This window comes from Medicago sativa, chromosome 8 (genome assembly GCF_051527215.1).
Source record: "Medicago sativa cultivar Bolivia chromosome 8, Bolivia_mono, whole genome shotgun sequence".
Taxonomy (NCBI): domain Eukaryota; kingdom Viridiplantae; phylum Streptophyta; class Magnoliopsida; order Fabales; family Fabaceae; genus Medicago; species Medicago sativa.
In genome coordinates, this window is record NC_140756.1 from 13,732,693 (window position 1) to 13,757,277 (window position 24,585).

General features: G+C 34.5%; 1 protein-coding gene across 5 annotated transcripts in view; it reads left to right on the plus strand.

The window, feature by feature from the left end:
• LOC146897142 (midasin-like protein) overlaps positions 1–24,585 on the plus strand; it is a 39,958-nt gene that overhangs the window by 9,884 nt on the left and 5,489 nt on the right. For 3 of the 5 annotated variants that reach the window (XM_085737536.1, XM_085737538.1, XM_085737540.1), the window contains exons 17-64: positions 54–1,772; positions 2,302–2,369; positions 2,450–2,645; positions 2,799–2,903; positions 3,107–3,412; positions 4,011–4,204; positions 4,282–4,357; positions 4,979–5,129; positions 5,938–6,011; positions 7,525–7,672; positions 7,976–8,074; positions 8,340–8,440; positions 8,693–8,782; positions 8,866–8,931; positions 9,117–9,281; positions 9,582–9,789; positions 9,923–10,806; positions 11,075–12,574; positions 12,645–12,816; positions 12,907–12,975; positions 13,547–13,635; positions 13,716–13,967; positions 14,262–14,397; positions 14,516–14,601; positions 14,692–14,786; positions 15,260–15,401; positions 15,515–15,604; positions 16,518–16,641; positions 16,788–16,948; positions 17,129–17,242; positions 18,182–18,331; positions 18,884–19,063; positions 19,144–19,326; positions 19,425–19,526; positions 19,625–19,849; positions 19,947–20,069; positions 20,584–20,665; positions 20,765–20,895; positions 21,007–21,171; positions 21,345–21,420; positions 21,503–21,615; positions 21,904–21,965; positions 22,069–22,182; positions 22,400–22,468; positions 22,569–22,725; positions 23,904–24,004; positions 24,100–24,212; positions 24,321–24,544. In XM_085737536.1, coding sequence (XP_085593662.1) covers positions 54–1,772; positions 2,302–2,369; positions 2,450–2,645; positions 2,799–2,903; positions 3,107–3,412; positions 4,011–4,204; positions 4,282–4,357; positions 4,979–5,129; positions 5,938–6,011; positions 7,525–7,672; positions 7,976–8,074; positions 8,340–8,440; positions 8,693–8,782; positions 8,866–8,931; positions 9,117–9,281; positions 9,582–9,789; positions 9,923–10,806; positions 11,075–12,574; positions 12,645–12,816; positions 12,907–12,975; positions 13,547–13,635; positions 13,716–13,967; positions 14,262–14,397; positions 14,516–14,601; positions 14,692–14,786; positions 15,260–15,401; positions 15,515–15,604; positions 16,518–16,641; positions 16,788–16,948; positions 17,129–17,242; positions 18,182–18,331; positions 18,884–19,063; positions 19,144–19,326; positions 19,425–19,526; positions 19,625–19,849; positions 19,947–20,069; positions 20,584–20,665; positions 20,765–20,895; positions 21,007–21,171; positions 21,345–21,420; positions 21,503–21,615; positions 21,904–21,965; positions 22,069–22,182; positions 22,400–22,468; positions 22,569–22,725; positions 23,904–24,004; positions 24,100–24,212; positions 24,321–24,544 — 10,050 coding nt within the window. The remainder of the gene's footprint in view (positions 1–53; positions 1,773–2,301; positions 2,370–2,449; positions 2,646–2,798; positions 2,904–3,106; positions 3,413–4,010; positions 4,205–4,281; positions 4,358–4,978; positions 5,130–5,937; positions 6,012–7,524; positions 7,673–7,975; positions 8,075–8,339; positions 8,441–8,692; positions 8,783–8,865; positions 8,932–9,116; positions 9,282–9,581; positions 9,790–9,922; positions 10,807–11,074; positions 12,575–12,644; positions 12,817–12,906; positions 12,976–13,546; positions 13,636–13,715; positions 13,968–14,261; positions 14,398–14,515; positions 14,602–14,691; positions 14,787–15,259; positions 15,402–15,514; positions 15,605–16,517; positions 16,642–16,787; positions 16,949–17,128; positions 17,243–18,181; positions 18,332–18,883; positions 19,064–19,143; positions 19,327–19,424; positions 19,527–19,624; positions 19,850–19,946; positions 20,070–20,583; positions 20,666–20,764; positions 20,896–21,006; positions 21,172–21,344; positions 21,421–21,502; positions 21,616–21,903; positions 21,966–22,068; positions 22,183–22,399; positions 22,469–22,568; positions 22,726–23,903; positions 24,005–24,099; positions 24,213–24,320; positions 24,545–24,585) is intronic. The other 2 variants (XM_085737537.1, XM_085737539.1) reach the window with 1 other exon arrangement.

The window sequence follows — 24,585 nt, forward strand, 5'->3', positions numbered from 1 at the left end:
TGTATTTTCTGTGTAACTGTTGTTAATAGCTCTATTTGTTTGTTGATGTACAGCTAAATAAAGAGGTTTCTAGTCATCTAGAGAAGATTGTAAGTAGCAAGAATTGGGAAAGGCTACTTAAAGGAATTCAACAAGGAGTTGGGAAGACACAACCGCTTATAAGATCCAAAAAGCGTAAAAGGCCAGAAGAACTACTACAAGCTTGGGAGAGCTTTTATATGAAATTGGACAGTGTCTGTAAAAGTAATCTATCTTCTGGGATGCTTTTTTCATTTGTAGAAGGAAGTTTTGTTACTGCTCTTAGAAACGGTGACTGGATTTTGCTTGACGAGGTGAATTTGGCTCCTCCAGAAACCTTGGAAAGAATAGTCGGTGTTTTAGAAGGGGAAAATGGGGCATTGTGTTTAGCTGAAAGAGGGGATATTGATTATATACACCGTCATCCAAACTTTCGTATATTTGCTTGTATGAATCCAGCAACTGATGCAGGGAAACGAGATTTGCCATTTTCATTGAGGAGTAGATTTACTGAATATTTTGTTGATGATGTTCTGGATGATAATGATTTAAGTCTGTTTATTAGTCAGTTCATTAATAGTGGCCATATACAGCTGGTGAATAAAATTGTGCGATTCTATAAAGAATCGAAAAAGGAATCTGAAGAGAGGCTGCAGGATGGTGCTAATCAGAAACCGCAATACAGTTTAAGGTCCCTTTATCGTGCTCTAGAGTATACAAGGAAAGCAGAGAGAGAATTTGGATTTCAGAAGGCTTTATATGATGGCTTTAGTCTGTTTTTCCTCACATTGTTGGATGGATATAGTGCTGATTTAATGAGGCAAAAGATATTGTCTCTTTTATTGGGGGGGAATATGCCTTCACATGTACCTTTTCACAGATATTTAAGTACCTTTAAATCCGATGGATATTCTGGGAACTATGTTAAAACTAAAAGTGTCCAGGAGCATCTTGGTAATTTGGCTCGAGCTGTTCTAATAAAGAGATACCCTGTTCTCTTACAGGGACCAACGTCTAGTGGGAAAACTAGCCTTGTTCAATATCTTGCTTCCATAACTGGGCATGAGTTTGTAAGAATCAATAATCATGAACACACCGATTTGCAAGAGTATCTAGGTTCTTATATAACTGATGCCAGTGGGAAGCTTGTGTTCAATGAAGGTGTTTTGGTAAAAGCTGTAAGAAATGGTTACTGGATTGTACTGGATGAGCTTAACTTGGCTCCATCTGATGTGCTGGAAGCATTGAACCGATTACTTGATGATAACAGAGAGCTTTTTGTTCCTGAACTTCAAGAAACAATTAAAGCTCATCCAAACTTCATGCTTTTTGGAACACAAAATCCGCCTACACATTATGGCGGGCGAAAAATGTTGTCTCGGGCATTTCGTAACCGTTTCATAGAGATTCAAGTTGGTGAGATTCCTGACGACGAGCTGAGTTTTATATTGGGCGAGAGATGTGAAATTCCATTAAGTTATGCCTCAAAAATGGTTGAAGTAATGAAGGAGCTTCGGATGCACAGACAGAGTAGCAGAGTCTTTGCCGGGAAACATGGATTCATAACTCCTCGAGACTTGTTTCGTTGGGCTGAACGTTACAAGAAATTTGGTAAATCTCAAGAAGACTTGGCCAAAGACGGTTATTATCTTTTGGCAGAACGGCTACGGGATGAGGATGAGAAATCTGTTGTTCAAGAAGTTCTGGAAAAACATTTTCGGGTTAAACTAAACATACAAAATTTATATGGTCAGGTATGGTCATTTTTCTTACTGTTTAGTAGTTACTGTTTGCGTTGAGCTGCCGCTGCTTTTCCCCACTATATTACTTCTTGATCGTTGATTTGTCAGAGTAATCAATAATTTTGGAGGAAAACAAATAGTCACTTTGTATATGCTTTCCTTGAATTAGCTGCACTGCAAAGTGCATACTTCTTGACTAAAGTTTATCTTTGCACGAAATAGTTCAAATTGTATCAATCCAATTGATGTGAAATTCACATAAAGATCCTCCATATCATTTCATTTTTCTTTTCTCATATACACTAGTTGTTCTGTTAATTATTACTGGATCATGTAATTTGGATTCAAATTCAGAATACCGATTTATTTTAATTATTATGGGCCATCATGGTAATTTCTGTTGTTTTGGGACTGAGCTATTGGTTTTTACTTAAGAATTATTCCCTTTAAGATTTAAATCAGATTATTGCCTCTACAATATTTGTTAAAAGAATTAATAAAGATGAAATATCCTCAGCAAGCTTTTTTAACTTTATTTCAGATATTGTCTGAAGAGAGCTCTTCATACAATTCAATTGTTGGTTTAGGAGGTCCGAAAAGTCTCGAAAGGTATTGGCTTATTGCTGCATTTTCTGTGTTGACCAAAATCCTTGGTTCACTATCTCCTACTGATGGTTTTTCACATGCAGTGTATTCATGACCAAAAGTATGAAGAAGCTATACTTCCTTGTGGAACGCTGCTTTGAATTACGTGAGCCTGTGCTACTTGTTGGGGAAACGGGTGGAGGGAAGACCACTGTTTGTCAGTTACTAAGTGCTTGTTTGCAGTTGAAGTTACATATCTTGAATTGTCATCAGTATACAGAAACATCTGATTTTATAGGGGTTAGTTCTTTCATGTTTTTTCTTCCAAATTTTCTTTCATGTTTTTTCTTCCAAATTTTCTTATAACTTATAAGGACACTTAAAAAGAGACCTGTGTTTGTGTTTATTTCTATGTACTATTAGCAGAAGTATTGACTAGATGGTGTTTTGCAGGGTTTTCGTCCTATACGAGACAGATTTAGACTGATTTCCAACTACGAAGAGATCATTGAACAGTTGAAGAGACTGAAGGCTTTCACATGCTATCCTGAAGACCATGTGAGTATTATCTTTTCATTATTTTCCATCCAGATCAGACACGGGATTTTCAGTTGACATTTAGCATTTAAGTTGACAGTTACATATATAATCATATTCACTGCATTCAGAAAGCCATTCCTTTCTATGATTGCTTTCTTCGCTTCTCTTCTTCAGTCTATTTATTCACAAAGCAAGTGCTGATTTGTCATTTTCTGCCACAGTTGATTTCTTCTGGCATAGATCAAGCTTCTTCAACTATTGATCTACTGAATAGTATGATGAGGAAATATAAAGAGGGTCGAGTTTGTAGTGCTGATGTCAGCAAAGAAGACCTTTATGCTTTTGAGCAATTAAAGTTGAACCTTGATGTCTTTCATCGAAAGTGGCAGAGCATATTTGAGTGGCAGGATGGTCCTCTTGTAAAAGCAATGAAAGATGGCGATCTCTTTCTTGTGGATGAGATATCCTTGGCGGATGATAGTGTACTTGAGAGATTGAATAGTGTGTTGGAGCCAGAAAGGACGCTAGTAAGTCAATTATATGTGTAGACATTTTTCTTTGAACTTGCTGTTTAAGCTGGTTTTAGATTGAGCTTTATCGTTCATGGTGTGTTGAATGATGGTGGTGTCATTACTTTTTCTATTGGTTTAGTGGTGATTTTGTATATGTGTGTTCAGAGTATAGTTAATGTACCTAAATTTAAAAGACGAAGGAGGCTCCTTGTCCCTGCTTGTCCAAAAAGGGTATCAGGACATATTTATCAAGACATATGATATGAGAGTTCTTTTGTGCTGGTTTTAGAAGTATTATAATTTTTGTTATTATTATTATTATTAAAATCAAAATGTAGGAAATGATGTTAACAAAAGAAGAGGATGGCATGGTATCTCCCCCAACTAAACCATAATCTAGAAAGATGATATGGTTAGATAAGAGAGTTCTCTTTTCAGATTCCACGTCTTTTGTGGAAACTGTAAAAATATGATATTTTGAGAACATTTTTGACATATGTACACAATAAATGTGTATGTAAATTTAATTTGTTTATTACTGGTGGTAGATATAAAAATCTAATATAATTCAACTCACTCCAGTTTCTGAGTCTTCTTTTCTTTGTTGCTGCAGTCTTTGGCTGAGAAAGGAGGGCCTGAACTTGAGAAAGTTGTGGCACATTCAAATTTCTTTGTGCTAGCAACAATGAACCCTGGTGGTGATTATGGTAAGAAAGAGCTGTCTCCAGCACTACGCAATCGATTCACAGAGATATGGGTTCCCCCTGTTGTTGATTTAGACGAGCTTCAAGGAATCGCTATGCAAAGGTACATTTATTTTTAACTATTAGAGGAAATGTTTTTGGATGGACAGATATTTTATGATTTATTTGATTTATATGCAGAATTCCCAAGTTTAAAGTCCCCGCATATGAAGAAAAACTATTATGCATTGTTAATGCTATGATTAGTTTTTGGGAGGTATGTTATTTGGAAGTTTACTACTGAAGTCATTAATCGGACATCTTTTGCCTGTACAATGTTCACCACTTTGCTGATAGGATGGTGCCATGATTATCGTGTTTTCACCCTAGCATTCCATGTATTTTTCTCTTTGTTGAGCAAACCATTCTCTTTACATGGCTAGTTAAGTAGAATCTTGTCACTAGCATATCATACAAGTTTATACCGGCTAAATTGTAGTCCATTATCGCCTCTGCTTTTACTTGCAAAATCTGTGTTTTTTCATTTTGTAGTTTCTGTTTCCCCTGTATTGTTTATAAGATGTTCTTTAGTTTTCATGTTTCTTATATGGAAGGAGTTGCGTTTTGTCTTTTGTAACGGTTTCTGTGAGTTTGTTTGAGTGAACATTAGGAGGTTTTTTTTTTCTCTTTCCCTTTTCTATATATCTTTGTTTGATCCATATGGCACACTCTTCCTTGTAGAAAAAGTTCTAGGGATTTTGTTATGGTTGTGTCTAACTTCTTGCTTTCAGTTTTGCAGCTTATAAATATACATTTATTTGTTGCTATTCTCCCGTTACAATTCATTGATTTGGCATATATTACTGTTAATTTGGTTTATTATTCTTCTGTTTTTCAGTGGTTCAACAAATTACATCCAGGGAGAATGCTTACGGTCAGAGATCTCATTTCCTGGGTTGCTTTTTACAATATAACGGAAGAAAGCTTAGGACCTGAACATGCACTTCTTCATGGAGTATTTCTTGTTTTGCTTGATGGGTTAAGTCTAGGTATGCTTAGTTCGTAGTGATTATTCCTTTCTTCAACTTCTCTTATTTCTTGTATCATTACTATATTGAATGATTTATTTTCGTTACCTAATTTTTTAGATTGTAATTAAATTTACCCTAATCTATATTGTGTTTTTTGGTTTCATGATCTACTTTATTTAGAAGAAATCTAAAATATTATTGTCCTCAGAGTGTCGAATTTTTAAAATTATATGAAAACTAATATTTTGTTATGACTGTTGTGGTCATGGTATTGATATTGGCAATGAGGTAATTTTTTAAAAGGATTGGGAGACAGTGGTGTTTAGTGGTGTGGCTGTTGTAGTTGTGATGGATATGGTTGTTGATTTGGAACTTAGGTAGCTAGATCTGTCATGTCAAATGCCTTGGGTTTTATAATTCATCAACAACCCAAAGCTCCTTAGGTTTAATATTTCGTCAACAACCCAATGTCCCATCAATTTCGTCCAAACAGAAGTCACCACGGTACAAAATAACGAAATATGTATAGCTGTTTCCAAGCTTTTTTTTTAATCAGAAAATACACTTCTTGGGAGAGAATGCTTCAGATGTTCAAAATATTTCACAAGAATAAATTTCAGTGGCATCAGGGGGATAATGTTTGTGTAATCTTAGCTATATTATATGGACTACTAGATATTCAAGGCAGAGACACTGTCTCACATAGACATTTCATAAATTGTGTTGACTCAACATATTTTACTACACGCGTTGAAGTCCTTGAGTAATAGTTACACTTTATTTTCCTCTTTCTTTCTGGTCTATTGACACATTCCCATTTTATCAGGTACAGGAATTTCAAAAACGGATGCTGGAGAGCTAAGGGATAGGTGTTTATCCTTTCTTCTACAAAAGCTGAGGGTATGTTTCTCCCCTTGTTATCATCATACACTTTCTCTCTTTCACTCCCTAGTCTTCTAAGGTGCTACTAATAAGACCAACACTGATGTTACACTGGAGGTTATTGGGAGGTCTAATGCCCTTCAACTATTACTTTTGGTGTGTGACCTAGGTCAGAATGTTTTTGTTCAAATGAGTTACAGTACATGTATAATGTCTTGGATCGAAATCAATCTTATAAAGAGTAATATTAGTTACTACTCATTATACATGTGCTCCTGTTCCTCTTGTAATCAATGTTCTATATTAGATATTAATCTACCATCTTCTGCTGATAACACAGTTTTACATTATTTCTTCCTCAATATTTAATGCTATCAGAACAGTACCAGCATTCTTGACCCAATATTTTCCACTGCATGTTTCCCAAAATTTGGTGCTTTATTCTAATGCAAAAGATTTGCTTTCATGAGCCGCAATTTCTGGAGATCTTCATTCACTTTTTTTTTTTTTAATTAATGTGCTGGCTTGTTTATGCTTGGTTTTATTTCTTTTTACTTGCCAGTGCTACCATATTTTTCTACATTTTTCTTCTTCTGGGTTTTCTGAACTCACCTTTCAATAAGTTGTGCTTTTTTTGAAACTCTTGGCTTGGCCAGCCTTCAGATCCTACCTTCTACAGCTGTGCCAATTTCTTGCCGTTGTTTTCATTTTTTGTGTTATGTTCAGTAAAATGCCATGAACTTCTATGGAGTGCTTTTCTGGTTAAATTTACCCTTTGTATATTGTTTCTACTATGAATGTCTCACAGAGGCTAGTTTGCTGCTCATCCTATGCAACCCATCTTCTGTTTGGATTTGATGCTTTTTGGATGCGTTCTTGGTCTATTTGTTCTTATTCCTTCATTTGTTGAATTCCTAGAATCTGTTTCACTAGCTTTGGCTATGATTGCTACTGTTTGGTTGTCTATATTTGTAGTGAACTTTGGCTATGATTGCTACTGTTTGGTTGTCTATATTTGTAGTGAACTTTGGCTATGATTGCTACTCTGTGGTTATCTGTATTTGTAATGAACTGAAAGCTTAATAGTTCAAGCTCGAAGGGGATTGAAAGCTTAATAGTTGAAGCTTGAAAGGGGTGTGTTAAGAGTCCCACACTGGAAGTGAGATGGCCTGAACAAGTGCTTATAAGTGGGGGGTAATCCTCACCTCACAAGCCAGTTTTGTGGGTTTGTGATAGGCCCAACCACAAATTCTAAGAATATTTAACTTTGCAAATTTCCACTCTTACACAGAATTGTTTTTTTAAATGTATTATGAGGTGAGAGTTAGTCATGTCCATGTTTTGGTGCTGTTCTTTTGATGGTTCTGTATTTGTGGTTCCACGTTGTATTTGAATTGACTGAATGCTCGTTTTCTTTGATGATAAATATTCATATTGAGCTCATGTGTGACTAAGCCATTTTTATTGTTTCTAATTCATCTTCTTCACATTATTTTTATAAATTGGTTGTAAATGGCAACTATTGCTACAGGTTGATGAAAGTAGTTTACTATATTCAAAGCTTTCACGAATGGGAAACTATGGATGGGGTGAATATGGTACAAACGTGGATGTGTCACACAGTGATGATAGGCAACATGATGATTTATTTGGCATCGATCCGTTCTATATCAAGAAAGGTAATAAATGTATATATTGTTACTTGATTTAGTTTTGTTTACTTAGTGCTTTGATGTCACATTAAGCGTAATGTGGTCCAAGTAGTGTAGATATATTGGAGATACAATCATTTGTATTATTGGCGAACGGATGGATATATACTATGGATGAATATATTTTCTGTTTTATTTATTCATTTATTTTCTTTTTAGTATTTACGGGGATTGAATTTCCTCCTGCATTGTAGCTCTTTTTCCTCTGAAATACAACCATATATAATGCCACATGTGCTTTATTCTTTGACTTTTGGTCTGCTTATATAGGTTTCAGCAGCTGTGAGGACGGTGGGTTTGAATTCAAAGCACCAACCACCCGCAGAAATGCCTCGAGAGTTTTGCGGGCTATGCAGCTTCCAAAGCCTGGTATGTTTCTTTATTTACTTCTGGTTATCCTTATATTCTGTTATCCAATGTGCATGTTATCGTGGTATCAGTCTCTAGCAAATGCAAAGTAAGACTGTCCACATTAGACCTAAATCCATAATGTGTCCGACCCTTCTCTCTGAACTCCACCATGAATATTTATGGCATAGGGTTACTCTTTTTTCTTTATATTTCTCATTCAATTCCATCATCAATTTCTCATTGAAGTTATATTTATGTGTTTTGATTGGATGCTGGTTTCCAGTTTTACTTGAAGGTAGTCCAGGTGTTGGGAAAACAAGTTTAATCACTGCATTGGGAAAATATTCTGGGCATAAAGTTGTACGGATAAACTTATCTGAGCAGGTCAGTCAATCTCTTTTTCTCTTAGGATATAAAATAGGGTGGGGGAGTGTTAGGATTTGAGCTGAAGAGTTAGCTTGGGAAGTTATTAACTAATGGGGTAGTTAGGATTATTGTGTATAAATAGGGAGCCTAAGAAGTTAGATAGGATATTATTGACTATTGGAAACATTTAGACTCTATTGTAGAATGGGAGATTTTATGTCTTTGCGAAGTCCTTTGTGGATTTTTATTTTGTATGTATTTTTCGTGCAGACTGATATGATGGATCTGTTGGGATCTGATTTACCTGTGGAAAGTGATGAAGGAATGAAGTTTTCTTGGTCTGATGGGATACTATTGCAGGTTGAAATGTCTTACAATGAAAGCTATCATATTCTTCTCTGCTCTTGATATGTAGTTAACTTCAAACTATCATGTCTGTGCAGGCCTTGCAGGAAGGCTGTTGGGTTTTGCTGGATGAGCTTAATCTTGCCCCACAATCTGTTTTAGAGGTAAATTCTTGATAAATGTTAATCTCTATTTCTTCCCCTTTGTTTCATCAACTCTTTATGAGCACTATTACATTCTTTCTACCTTAATTATTGCTTTTCTGATGCCTCTTCTTAAAGTTGTGTTGGGGACGGGTAAGGGTTTTACCAGTATACAGTATGAGTTGTAACACAGTTCTTTAACACAGGGTTTGAACGCTATTCTGGACCATCGAGCTGAGGTGTTTATACCGGAGCTAGGTAATACTTATAAGTGTCCTCCATCATTTAGAGTTTTTGCGTGTCAGAATCCATCACATCAAGGTGGTGGCCGGAAAGGCCTTCCGAGATCCTTCCTAAATCGATTTACCAAGGTATGCTTGTCGTATATTTTGTATTTAAATGTGAACCTCAAGAAGTTGGAAGGAGGACTTTAGAAGAAGTAACTAAGAAAGTCCGAACTCCAAGTTTATCTGGCTGTATTACTGAAATTACTGAAGTTATTTAAAAATCTTGTAAAACATTAAGTCAATCTTATTAATTTCTTCTTTCCAAGAAAAATATGACCGTAGAAATGAAACTTCTGTCTTTTGATGTGTTTTTTTGTTAGTAATATGTTTTTTATGTTCTCAACATGCAAGATTTATTAACTGTTCTTTGGTCGTTGACGATAGGTATATGTGGATGAGCTAGTTGAGGACGATTATCTGTCTATTTGCAAATCAAAATTTCCAACTATCCCGGAGCCTTTACTTTCAATGTTAATCTTATTTAATAAAAGGATGCATGAAGAAACCATGCTGAATCAAAATTTCGCAAAGGATGGTTTCCCGTGGGAATTTAATCTTCGTGACGTGTTTCGATCTTGTGAGATAATTGAAGGTCTGTTATTTTTATTCCTTATACTTATAATTCTGATTTGACATGTATGCTTCTCCAGGTTCTATCTTTTATTACCAATATCCCATAAAGAGTTGTTTTCTTTTATCTTGATATTTCATTGTATTCAATTTAGGTGCACCGAAGCCTTTGGAAGTACATTCCTTCTTGAACATTGTCTACATTCAAAGAATGCGTACCGCCGCTGATCGCAAAGAAGTCTTACAGGTTTTCAAGGAGGTATTTAAGGCCACACCATCAATAAATCCGTACCCCCGTGTTCAGCTCAATTCAGATAATTTAATTGTGGGGAATGTTTCTATTAAGAGGAATGTCACCCAATTTTATACTGCCTCAAGCAGTCAGCTCCTGATACAACCTAAAATTTGTCAAAGTTTGGAAGCTGCAGCTCTTTGTGTAAAGCGTCAATGGTTATGTATCTTGGTCGGCCCATCATGCTCAGGAAAAACTAAATTGTTACGATTACTTGCGGACCTAACAGGCAATGTACTGAATGAAGTAAATCTTTCATCCGCCACTGATATTTCTGAATTGCTGGGATCTTTTGAACAATATGATGCCTTGCGTAACCTTCGCACAGTTGTTGCTCAAGTTGAGGGCTATGTTAATGAATATTGTAGTTTGCAACTGAAGGGTTTGAGTGGAGTGACATTTAAGGAAACAAATTTATATAGAAGATGGTTTGATTTTTCATCTAAATTTGACACCTTAGCTTCTGCTTCAAATTATCTTGAAAACTGGAGGAATATAATCGGTTCTCTTAGTTTGTTAGACGAGATCATTGAAAAACTGAAGTTGTATATAGAAAAGAATTCTCTTCTCTTCTCTTATTCAATACGGGATCTTGATTTGGTCAAGCATACAATTTTAAAACTCAAAGCAGATGATCAGAAAAGGTTGGTTTCCACAAAATTTGAATGGGTTACAGGATTACTGATCAAGGCTATAGAGCGAGGGGAATGGATTGTACTGGAGAATGCAAATCTATGTAATCCCACGGTATGTGATGCATATAATGATGATATAATGAATGAATACACAATATTGATTTTTGCTTATAATAGTGACCGGAGGGTGTACTATACTTCTATCTTCGGTCATAGGTCGCAGTGCCACATGCACCATATTTTTATGCCAGATTTTTGGCTTGCTACCATTATCCACTATTTGCCATTGATAACATTGGATAAAATTATTTGTCATAAGTTATTGTGCATAGCAGTGTCAATCTGTATATTTTATTTTTTTTACTTGTTTTTGTTTCTAGGTTCTTGATAGGATTAACTCTTTGGTTGAACCTAGTGGATCAATCACGGTCAATGAGCGTGGAATTGTTGACGGAAACCCCCTGGTTATCCACCCACACCAAAATTTCCGCATGTTTCTCACTGTTGATCCCTGCTACGGTGAGGTTTCTCGAGCTATGCGTAACAGAGGAGTTGAAATATTTATGATGGAGCCTTACTGGGCTTTGGATGATGTAAGTGTAAGCTCTGAGATTATTGAACTCAAAGATGTGAAGAGATTTCTCACTTTAGCAGGTATCCCATTTGCTCAATTGATTGATTCAATGGCCAGAGCCCACATGTATGCTAAAAGTGAAGGTTCAAAGCTTAATGTTCACTTAACGGATCTTGAACTTTCACATTGGGTCCATCTTTTTCGGCAGCTTCTCATGAATGGCTGTCGTCCCATCTGGAGTCTACAATTGAGTTGGGAACATACATACCTCTCATCATTCTATGTTGATGGGGAACAAATTATCAATTTTGCAAAAACCAAATATTTATCCGTTACTGGTTTGTCTAGATATGATCCTTTGACAGAATGTCCATTGGGCTTGCCAGGAGGATGGCCTGCGACATTGGGGTTAAGGGATTATATATATTACTCAAAAGAAGCTTCAATCAAACAGAATTGCATGTATCTGGAGTTCCTGGGAACTCAATTTGCATCACATCAATATCAAATTGCTCAGAGAAGGTACTCAAGAGATAGTTTGCAAACTAATGCTGATCATGTGAGGCCATATTTGATGGATATGAGGATGTTACATGATATTATGTTTCCTAAGACTTCAGTTGGGATAATGCCACAATGTGAAAGTGAATTTGAATTCGACTCAGAATTGGCAAACAAAATGCTTTTATTTGCAGCCAATTGGACAATTGAACAAGCAACGGAAAGTGATTTTAAGTTGTATCTTCTCAGGTTTGATTGGTTTAGTTCTCAGCTGCAGCCTTTCTGCCAGTTCTTTGATAACTTCCACAAACTGATAGGGCAGATGATCAAACATCCTATTTGGGAATATATTTCATGCCGAAGCAAACTAGATGTTGATATGCAGTTGATGCCATTGTTATCACTTGATTTAGTTGATTTGGCAGCTCCAGATAGTGAAATTAAATATCTCTGTAATGCCATTCGTTGCTTTGATCCGCTAAGGTTAACTTACCAGCAATGGATTACTGAGACGCAGTATAGTTTTACAGATGCAGTGAGTTGCTTTCTTCCAGTTTTGAAGTCTCTTCATGTGTTGGAAGACGAATTCCTGAAGAAACTCGTAGCTTCAACTCCTAAGCTAATTGAAGATAAATCTTTTGATAATATAATACAGTTATACTCTGACCTTATTGAGGATCATGTATTATTCTGGCGTTACTTCAGCTCTTCAATGTTTGACCAGATGATAATTTCTTGGCATTCTTTGCTGAAAGTTGCTGTGAAGTTTATGACTATCTGTCCTGAAGCTGTAAACCATTTTTTGGTAAGCTAAGCATAGTGTTTATTTTTTCTATTATTTTTAAAAAGTAATTAACTTTTATTTCCTTAAATAGATGGAGAGCAAAAATTTGGAAAGGTTTTCATCTTCAGAAAAATCCTTGCTGTGGATTCATGGCGGTCACCCATTTTTACCCACCTCGTCTGATTTACATGATAAAAATCAGCAGCTTCTAAAATTGACTGAACCGCTTTGGCCAAGGAAGAGAGAAAACAGTTGTAATCAAGGTTAGTTATGCATTCCTTTCTGTTGTTTTTTTATGGGAAAATTTGGCATGGATATTGAGCATCCATTAATTTCTCTGTTGGATAATGCAGGAATATTGAACAGCGATCAAATCAATGTTGTAGCATTTGATCATGATCTTCGCTTCCTTGTAATGCAAGGTATGTTAACATTATATTTTCCCACTCTCATTGATATTTCAAATATTAACCCATGATAATATCCTTAAGGCAAATACTTTGTAGTTCTAATGGTTTTCTGAAGGTGCGGGAGTTGTCCTTTTTATTATTCATTTTGATTGGGATGATTAAATATTTATTCCGCAGATGTGGTTGATTTGAATTTACGTCTGAAAGTTTTCATCAAACTTACATTTAGAACAGGTCTTGGTCTCAATCAGACAAACTAACTGTGTTTTTTTATGGCATATAACATGATTTCTATGTCAATATGTTGTACGAGTCATGATAGTTCTCTTGAGAAGTCTTATCCCAGTTGATTATAAATTTATACCCATTTATGATGATTATTAATTTAATAATTTCTGCGTATATATGGTTGGCAATAAAATTCCACGGAAGATGTCATAGCCTCTTAAAACATGTAGCCTGAATGTTTCTGGTTTATCACTGATTGACTGTGCACATATGCAAATTTTATTTTCCTTTGAATATTTCTCATCGGTTTATTTGGGAATGCATCTTTTTCATTGTTTATTCTGTAACAATGTAGATATCTCCAACTCCTCGTTTATGATAGCGAAACGGAGTCATGAAGATGATGGTGCTCATATTATTGATAAGTTAGATGAGGCATATCAGGTTCGTGCCTTTTATGTTGTCATTGAAAACTATAAATGCATGTGTTTCTTTGAATATTTGTTACTGAACTTGATTTACAGGTGCTGTCAGGACGGTTAGAACATGAACAGAACAAGTTGCAAATGAATGCTGGATCCAAAGATCTTTCCGCTTATGCCGAAAATCTAGCTTCTTGTTGTTTGTCTACACCTGAGTTGTTATGCCAAAAGTCTGTATTTGAGGGTGTGCAGGATACGTTTCCTCCAGCTGATGCTACCAGTCTATTCTGGGACATGGAGTTACTAAATGAGCTCACATCTGTGCCTTTGGACGAACTCGAAGGGTTACACCAAGTAATATTGAGAACAATTTTCTATTTATGTGTTTATTGGTAGATATCTGTTTAGCAGCATAATCAATTAAGTATGCATGTCTAATTACGTACTTAATTAAGTCAAGCTTGGTTCTCATGAATTGTTTCAGTTTTAATAGTATTTCCTTCTTTTCGGGTAGTTACTATAGCTGAGAGAACCTACAATTTGGTTTTAAATGAAGATTTAATTTATTAGATCACTTTCTTTCTGTTATGCTACAAGTAGTTTGTATGTATAATGGATTATTTTAAACATAGTTTTCTCTGGTTGTAGGTTGTTGGACATCTTTCCTACCTTTTGGACTCTGCTTTAAAATTTTCTCTGAGTTTCTCATCAAGACCCCCACAAATGTTTTCACCACATCAAAAGATTTTGTGGACCCTGAATGCTTGGACTTCAATGGATGCAGGTTGGTGCACGAATTCAGATGTGTCGTATTAACCTTTTTCTCTATGAATTGGCTCAGATAAGGTTTTTTAATTTATTTTTTCTTTGGGATTTTTTTCCTGGGCCGGCTGGGGTTGTAGTGAATATGAAAATTGCAAGCTTTGTTCTTGAGATGTGGTTTAACTGGCATGAATCTTTGTGGGCATGCTTTCCTGAATTTGTTAAGGTATGTGTGTGTGCAATTTCTCTCTTTCATATTTAGTTTTTCGTGGTTGTGTGCTTTTTGACCTATTTGTCATGTTTGTTCTTGCACCAGAATTTCTCTAAGATCGAAGGTTTTGATAATATCAGTATTGCATTACCCCACATGCTCATCCAACCTGTGTGTGCTTCCACTGTGTTACAGATCACGTGAGTTCATTTTATTAATTATTTTGGTTTTTGTTATATACTGCTTCTATATATGTAGAAATATACAGTAGGATTATTACTACAGATACACTATATATGTAGAAATATTCTGCAATGAATAAATATGAGATAATTTCTAATTTTTAAAAACTATAAAAATCGGGAAATATATCCGAGAGCATACAGTTCAAATCCTAATTAACAACGACAATTAAACGCTGCTAAATACTAGATATTAACCAATACTTGTGTAGACAGATCCTTATTGAATTCAAATCTGAAGGCAGCTATTTTTCTTGCATCAGATTTGTTTAAGTACTAGTCAATGTGCATCTTGCCAGTATTGTATCATTTGTCGTTTGTTACATGAGTACTTGTTATCTGTTATTTGTGTATATTGAGAGTCATGAGCTTGGCACATCAATCATTACACTTCCTATAATATTTCTCATCACTGTTCATCATGTATTCAGGGAAAGCTCACATGCTGTCAAGGAGTTTTGGGTGCAATCTCTCAAGTGTAGAGCTTCCTTGTCCAATTTGTGGAATTGCTCTCACCATGGGACATATTTGCCTAAATTTCTTTTGTCTGCTGCTCGTGCCCTTTTCCAGCAGGTTATATTTAATGTTTTCTTTTTGTAATTTTTTTTTATTATTTGTTATTCATTGGACATAATTTATCTCAAATTGTTAAACTAATTCTTGTTTATGGCTTTGCTTGAATGCAGATTATTTATGCGCACAGAAAATCATTTGATGCTGATCAATATGCTGCAATTAAATATAACTTTTCTTCTTTTGAGAGAAATATGGCTACAGTATGCTCTTTATTTATTTAAATTCTTAATATGGCTTTTTGACTGTTTCGGTTGTTAGTTATGGGCATTTTGAAAATATCCTATGTTGGGCATTGCTTGTCTGTTTCCCTAATTATTTAAACAAATCGTGGAACTCTTTTTTAATTTCTTCTTTTTTCAACAGTTTTATTTTTGTTTTACTCAAATATCTACCCAGAACATATTTATCAGAATAATGCTACAGTTAAACTAACTAATAAATGTAGCTATACCTGAGAACAAAATTTAAGTGGAGTTGAGCAGTTGGAGATGCCTAAGGGGATGTTCTCTGATAATACCACATATGTGGATATGTATATTCTGGAAAAAATAATACACATTTTGTTTTTGAAGATCACCACAAGCACATCAGAAACTTGATCCAAGTTTTGACCTAAGCCTCATTGGTTCTTTAATCGAATTGTTAGCTTCTGAATGTTGTGATAAATTTTAGTTTCAATCCTCATTCAATTTCATATGTTCAGCAAATGAGTAAAACATGTTTTGATGTCATTGAATTCGATTATCCGTGTTCTTCTGATATTTTGAACATGTAATGCTAAACAACTATAGGGATAGCATTTGACTCAAAATTAATCATGGGCTAATCCCTCCCTTAGTTAACAAATATGTTAGGCTTTCGGAAGGTTTTCATAACACGAAGAAATCATGGAATACAAGGGAGGACAATACATGCAATGTGTATATATAAGTACATTTATTGTATTGAATATGTATGTTATAAATGAGACTCATGGAATTCATAACACGGTGCATTTTTGGTTCACGTTGGGTTCTATTGAATATTAAATTTTTGGTTTTGTATTCGTTTTAAATAGTTTTGATAATGATACTTCAGTGGTCTTATTCCCATTCCTTTGTTAACTGAATCCAGGAAGAAAGCATCCATTTGGTGAGCACCCTTGTTGGTTTTTCACGACACCACAGATTGAAAAACTCAGTGAATAAGTTCATTGTTCCGCTGCTTAGGGAGCTGTATATCCAGTCCACTACCACTGGTAATTATTTGCCTCTTCTTCCCCTCAATTAATCAAAATATATAATTACTGATTTGTTCCTTTATCTATGGCCAAAGAAGTATAATCTTTTTGGTTCATGTTTTTGAACCATCTCACTTCTAACTTTTTCTTCGTATATATACCAGATTTCAATTTCAATTATACTATTGGTTGTGCATGGGCACACATTGGAGCATTACGCATTCATCTCTTGCTCAGCTATAATGAAGTTGATCCTGTCATGAAGTACTATTGCAAGTACACTCAGCTTGAAGAAACAATATCATCACTTGAACTTGAAATTCAGGTATTCCAAAAAGTGCCTTAATTTGACGGATAACATCTCAATTTTCTATTATATTAAGCTCTTCGTTGTTTAGCATTTATTACATCACTCAGCAATTTTCTCATTTACCATAGTTCCTAACCGGAATAGCGCTGTACATCTCTAGAGTGAATTAGTTTTCATTTATTTAATTATTTTCAGGTTCGAAAAGAGTGCGGGTATTTATCAGGACAGTTTTTGACAGTAGAAGCTGATAAAAGAAAGGCTGAAAGGCTAGAAAAGCTTCAAGCAGAGCTTAGAAAGCTGCAAAGAAAGGTTTTTAGATTCTTATCTCTTGATTCTCTATCTAGATATTCATACTTTTTTCCTTATGCATACTTAAATATATATATATATATATATATATATATATATATATTTTATGTTGGATTTTTAGTACAAACTCAGTATTTTTAATAAATGATGCCTACTTCAAACGAGTTTAATAATTTATTGTATCCTTGCTAAAAATATGTAGTCTTTGCTGACGCTTTGCATTTGCAAAATAAAAACGGCGCCTCTTTGGATTGTAGGTTTGGTGGTCCAAAGTTCTTGATCTTTGCATATGGCTTTCCCTAGTTGCCACTACCCATTTTTCTTGTCTTATCATAATTCTTCCTCTAGTAAGAGACTAAATTAGTGCTTTAATTCTTTCTTGTCTTGCAACACCGAGCTTACTTCATTGGTGGCTTTTTACTGCCCGACATTCAGTCCTATACAATATTGTGGGTCCTATAGTTTTTCCGCCAAGTTTTCTTTCAATCTTGAGTAGCATACTTTTTCTATCTCATATCAGATTCAAAATATTCCTCTATTTACATTTTGGATCCTCTGGGTTTACATCTCCCTCTATCTTCTCACCATTTTGTATGATAGACCCAAGAGACATGAACTGTGATTCTTGTTTGTACGATCAGCAGTTTGTACGATCAGCACTCTTGTTCGAATGCAATTGGCTGTGCAAAAGTATAAATTTTTATTAACATATATCTCTTTAAATGGAAGATTGGGCTTATTCTTTGTCCAATTTCCTACATTACTCATATGCTTGTGTTATTATTGTTTTATTATTTTCTTCGTGCATATCTTTTAAAACTTTTTTCCCTCTTTCTATCTGTAATTTGACCGGAATTGTGGAAATTAACTTGTTTTATGTCTGGGCGTGTTTCACTATTGTCTTCCATTACTTCTAATTTATTTTGGTCTTTTACTCAGATCGTGTTCCGCTCTGAATCCTGGAAATACAAGAAGTTAATGAATGAGTGTGATGAGTTTCTCAAACACATTGCTTCTTTGGAAGTTTTAGTGGGTAATGTTGAAGCAGAGGATCTACAACAGGTTATTGACCGCACTCACAGTTGGCAGGTATAACTATCTAGGAATGTCATTAAGGTTGAACTAATCTGGATTACTATGTATAGATATTTCTAGTTTTCTCATTTAAATGTTATAAATGCATATTTTGTTTATAATTTTTAAAGAAAATTAAATTTTATTTAAATCATCTTGCTGCTGAAAGATATAAAAATATAATAAAACTGTTGGTAAGATTGAGTGTATCAATTATCTTGTATCCCAGTGATCTTGCCAAACCCAATATTTGCACTGGATTTCCTGACATCACAACAAAACTGATTGAATAGGTATTCTTCTACAGCCATCAATTATACGAGCTAAGAATCTCTGATGCAAATACCCACCCTTAGTGATTGGCTTGAGACTAACATGCCACCTAAGAATTAGATGATCCCTTGTACTAAGTCCTTCTTGAAACTAAATAAAGTCTATCATGGTAGAAAAAAAGGCCGCGTTGAATAAAGTCTATCAGCATATATTATAATCCCATAAAGGTTGTAGTGAAAGTTATTATCGTTGGGCTGTCATTTATTTATCTTTATTTCTGATTTTGAATTCCAGGAAACAGCAATGTGTTTCATTAATCGATTGACGGATGAGTACACGGCATATAATGACATTATCCAACCAATTCAAGTCGCTGTATATGAAATGAAATTTGGGTTATCGCTGGTTCTGTCAAGCTTCTTGGAAAAAGAATATTTGAGAAAAGTTGGGCATGAAAAAATCAACCTGGTTACGGTAACTTTGTCATTTTTGAATGTTTGCTTGTATAAATTCATTTATTTCCCATTTGGAAGCTGACATTATGAGCTTTGCAGGATATGATATATGTACTTATGCGCTTCCCCCGAGCTGCTTCATGGAAATATATTTCCGTTGAGGACGTTGGAGTAGACTTGCATTCATCATACAAGCTAGATTTTGGGACAGACTTTTATTTGAATATGGGTTTGATAGAAAGGCTTATCACTCTTTCAAGCGGCGTTTCTGCTGATAAGAAGGTAAATAAATTATTGGATTAAAATCTAACTCTAATCTAATACATGGATTCGGCAAGTTCTATTTTGTTAATTACTTTGCATCTGAATTCTGAGAACAGGTATCTGCGATGCGATGTAGAGCTTCCATCTACTGGAACATTCTTGTTCAAATTTCATATTCTATAGCAGACGCAAAAATAATCGACTCTGAATCTTATATGGTCAGTTCCCATGCTCTGGTTTTGTATGCCAACTAATTCAACTTTATTTGAATCTATTGAAATAATTATTTGCTTATAACACCCTATATCTTTACCAGCTTTTGCACAAGATATTTGACGAGTTTGCCAGTCTTTGGATGAGTATGAAAGTTTATGCCAAATCAAAAAGCGATCATGACGCTCAACAGTTCAAGTTTAAACCTCGAGCATTCCAAATTGAGAGTATTATGGAGCTTGAAATACCAGCTCTTACAAATTCAAGTGCAACCGAAGCATTTTCCGATTGGAAAGAGTTTTCTTATGAAGAAAAGTCTGCTGACAATGTAAGACTAATTTTTTATGCACAATTTCTGCTCTCAGTTAATTGATTCCATCATGTATATATTAGTAACCTGAAATGAAATCTGTTCAATTAACTAGGTGGAATCCTCAGAGGAATGCGAAATATTGGATGAAGAATGGAAACATCTGGAAGAGTCTATTCTGGACAATGTGGTTCTCATTCACAATCAGTTATTTGGATCTGGTGATCTAATCCAAGCTGTGAGTCTGTGTAGCCTTTACTTCTTTATAAGTTAGAATATTATTTGCAAATTGGCGTTGAAAGATTTTTATGCCTTATTTTTTTACTGGATACTTGTTATAAATATAATCAAGTCTATATTAGTTAATGTTTTATGCGCAATTCTTTTTGCGTGTTTTATCCAGATTTGGAGCTTCATTGGGTACTGCATCAAAATATTGAATTTGATGGGTTGGCCATGGTCTTAGCACCAATTTGTATTTTAAAATAAATTGATCAAGATTAGATTTGTTTTTTTCTATTTTTAAACATGACTTTTGATTGCTTCATCCAATTTAAGTAGTTTTTTTTTTCTTCATGATCACCTTATACAACCAAACCAAGTGAGTCATATGACCTTTATAAGACCTATGTCTGATCATTTGTTTTCAGTGGTCGTCTGTCCATCTGTACCAGTACTGATTTTTATTTTTATCTGCAGTTTTTTTTTTTTTTTTTTTGGTATCTCGTAGTAATATGACTGTATTTTTTCAGCCCGGAATCTTTGAAATTTCTGATGAAGATCGGTTGCATTCCTTCAGCGAGTCATATAAATTGGGTATCAATTTAATCAAAGGTAATGATAAGTTCTGGATATGATTTCAAGTTTTGTGTCTGGGCACGACTTATGATTTTATATTATATTTTCTAATTCTAAATTTTTTCCTTCGCTCAGGTGTCCACTCTTCAAATTTGGCCAGCTTAGATGCTAAGCTGATTCCAGAGCACTTATTTTATCTCTCTATCGATTATAAAAGGAAGTTTCATTCGTCAGCCAAATCCGCTAACAGATACAATTTTTACAAGGTGTTTCCCAGTTCTGTTGTTTTGATATTTTTGGAGCCTTGGATTCTTTCCCCTTCTTCTTTTTGTGGTTGTATCATGACCTGTGTATCTTTTTGTTCTTTGTGGATCCAGGATTCAAATGCTCATGAGATTGAACAAATGCTGAAAGTACTTGCACCGCTAAGACAGCAGATCATATCCCTTTTAAATGAGTGGGAAGAGCAGAATGATCTGCAGAGATTTTTGGATGTCATTGACATGCTCCTGACTCTTCCATCTGATATCCCTCTAGCTAAGGTGAGCAATTACTGTCTAGAACGGTGTTTGAACCTCTAATGAAAATGAAGTTGTCATATATACTCATGCCCTAGCACACTTTTTCAGTTAATATATAGTCTTATAAAATAGAAAACAAAATGATTTAATCCATGACTCAACTGTCTATTCTTCATCTATTCTCTCCTCTTTAGGCTTTTTCAGGGTTGCAGTTTTTACTTCACAAGGCTCAAGTTATGCAAGAAAATCATTCAAAGTTCACCTTCTCAAGTATGAATTTTCTTTCAAGTAATGTAGTTAAAATTGTCTATGCTGTGTTTTTACCAATTTTTATGGTTTTAATGACATGCAGATCAGTTGAAATCTGTTTTTGATCTGATGTCATCATGGCAAAAGATGGAACTGGGTTCTTGGCCCGTGTTGCTTGATGAGGTGATGGATCAGTATGAGAACAATGCTAAAAAAGTAAGCGGCACATTACTTCATTTTGTTGTTATAATTTGTTAATAGTTGTATTGTAGGACCCACAATGGTTTGTAGCATGAAAGCTTTATAGCACTAGGTCACCTTTTTTTTCCCTTCTTATTTGTATCTTAAAATGATAAAAGTTTACTAAAAGAACTAAAAACACGCCAGTGATGCCCCTGCTAGGAATGCACTTATAAAGACTAAAGGCTTTTCCCACTTTTGGTGATATCCTGATTTATTTTAAGCCGCAATAACTTAATTCTTTTTGTCTTGCTTTTGTTGCAGTTGTGGTTTCCTTTGTACTCTCTTCTTCTATCCACTACTTCCGATCAATCAATTTTCCAAAGGTAATCTATAATTAACATTCAGCCTGCTCATTTGATGCTTCATCTTTTTAGATTATGTGGCTTTCTTTTAGAGTAACTTTTATCTTTCATATGAATCTTGTAGCCTGGAGGACTTTATTCAGACTTCCAGCTTTGGGGAATTCAGGAAACGGCTTCAGCTTCTTTATGCTTTCCTTGGTCAAAATCATACAAGTGCATGCCTGAAAATTAATTCCAGGTATATTTATAGTTCTAGAAGTTGTGTTTTCATTGATATGTATAAAAATATGAGCGCTTATTGAATCCAATAGATAATATTAGTTAATATTCTTATGACACGTCCCATTTTGTTGCAAATGTTTAGAATTTTGTCAAACTTCTTCTACTTGCAATTAAAATAGATTTTTTTTAGTATAAAGTAATATAGTTTTTTTCTTCATTGCTGGACACTGCAGCTGTTGTCGGACGGAGCAGTCAACATTCTTGTACAATATGTTTGGATTTTATGTGCAGTTCTTACCAACGTGAGTTCCTTTCGGTTGTTGTTTATCCAATATCTTGTCTTTTATTTATTGTTTTCATTGGCTTGTTATGTGTCTGAATGTATATTATGCACCTGAGCAGTGTATCGAAGCACATTGATGCTAGTAGGAAAGAAATTTCGACTGAACTGAAAGATTTGGTGAAACTATGTCGGTGGGAGCAGGATAAGAGTTATTCATCAATTGAAAATTTGAAAAAGAGTCGACAGAAGCTGAAAAAGCTTATAAAGAAGCATACTGTAAGTAGCATTACTCTGCCTGCCTGTGGTTTAGTTTTATATGTAAATATAATTGGCTATTGAAATAATAGTTGAGTAAATTTGGCCTCTCTTCTAATTTTAATATGTATCCACAAATCTTGAGTTGACTTTCAATTTTTGTGATTTATTATACCGATCAAGTTATTTCATGTTAGACCTGTGTGTACAAATGCTTGTGTATAACTTTATTGGTTTCATACAGGGTTTTAGTTTCCTCCCAATTTTAAAATCTTTTATTTTAAAACTTTTATGAATTTAAATAAATTTTAATATTAAACATATCTATATTTATATTTTATTAGATATTAAAAATTATTTTTAACTTTTATTAGTAAATGTGGGAACAAGTCGTGTCTCATCCTATTGGTTTCCAACACAACCCTCCTTTCAGGATAAAATTATGACTAAACAAATATGATGAGAATTGTGACTAAACAGATATGATGAGATAGGCGGCATCATTGAATAATTAAATCATGTTGGCACAATAAATACTAAATTTAGGCAGCATATGATAGCTTACCTTACTATGTCTTTCCTATCCTAACTATCAAAGGGGTCCAATCTATTAATGGTGTACTCCTTTGATACCTTGTTATGCTTATTTTTCATGCAATTTTGTTATAGTTTGTTATATAAAACTTTAATTTCTTATTCTGTGTGTGACTATATATACTCATTAGACTCAATTATAAGCAAAAATACCTACTTTCAGACCTATTAAGGATAATAGTTAAGTGTGTTTAGTTTTCTTGATTTCATGGGAAAAAAGCTTAATTATAACGGTCATCTCACAATATGAAGGAATTGATGTAAGGCTATTTTTGGAATAATAACATTAAATGGGCATAGAATAGTTAACTTTTGCTTTTATTTGAGTCCAACATTTTTTTGCTTGTAATGAGTCCAGAGTAGCATATCTTCTTTTGTTTTTTTTTTATTTTTTTTAAATATATATAAAAATTGTTGTCTTTGTTGGATGGATACCTAACAGTTTCATCTTGCAACATCTATATTCTATGTATGCATTATAAACTGTAAAGCATTTTTGTAGCGGTAGCTGTTCTTATAATACTGTCTCTTCCCGATTTGTATTTTCAATGATTGTGTAAATTTGTTCGATCATAATTTTCTATGTTGTTCTCTTAATGGTGAAGGATATTCTGCAAGAACCTATGGATAAGCTCATTCGTGATGTTCTACACAAGGGTTCAATCAGTGGTGTTTCTGATTTGCCATTGTTCAGTGATGAAAACAGGTTATCTTATTTGACAGCTTATGGAATATGGACTCTGCAATTTAATAATATTTTGGTAGTTTTTATTTTTAAGTTGTTGGCACTCTCTGGTGTAGGTTGATGTGGTTTGAAAACTGCAGCATGGCATTAGACACTGCTTTTGAGAATTTGCTGCTTAAGAAAACATCAGCATTTGATGTTTTACTTATACAACAGAAAAATGCTGAAGGTATTTTTTCCTTTTGTTTTCTTGTCATTTTATTTTTGGTGTTCCGAGTTTTTTTTTTTTGGTCTGATTTGCTTATTGCGAAATGCTGGAAATTGGTAATTTATACAGAAGTTGGAAGCATTTTAAGATCTTGTGATTCCCAACGTACACTATACCAGGAAGGATGGAAAGATGTATGGCATATGATTGAAAATATTTATATTAAAGCAGTTGACTCCGGTAACATTTGGAAGGAAGATAAAAATAATCAAAGGAAGAGTAGAGCTTTGTCTGACCTTCTCAACCTTTTTAAAACGAGTGGGTTGTCTCAACGCAAGTCTACGCATAAGGTGGTATGAAGCTGAGCTGTTTCTTTTCATGAATATTTCATTAA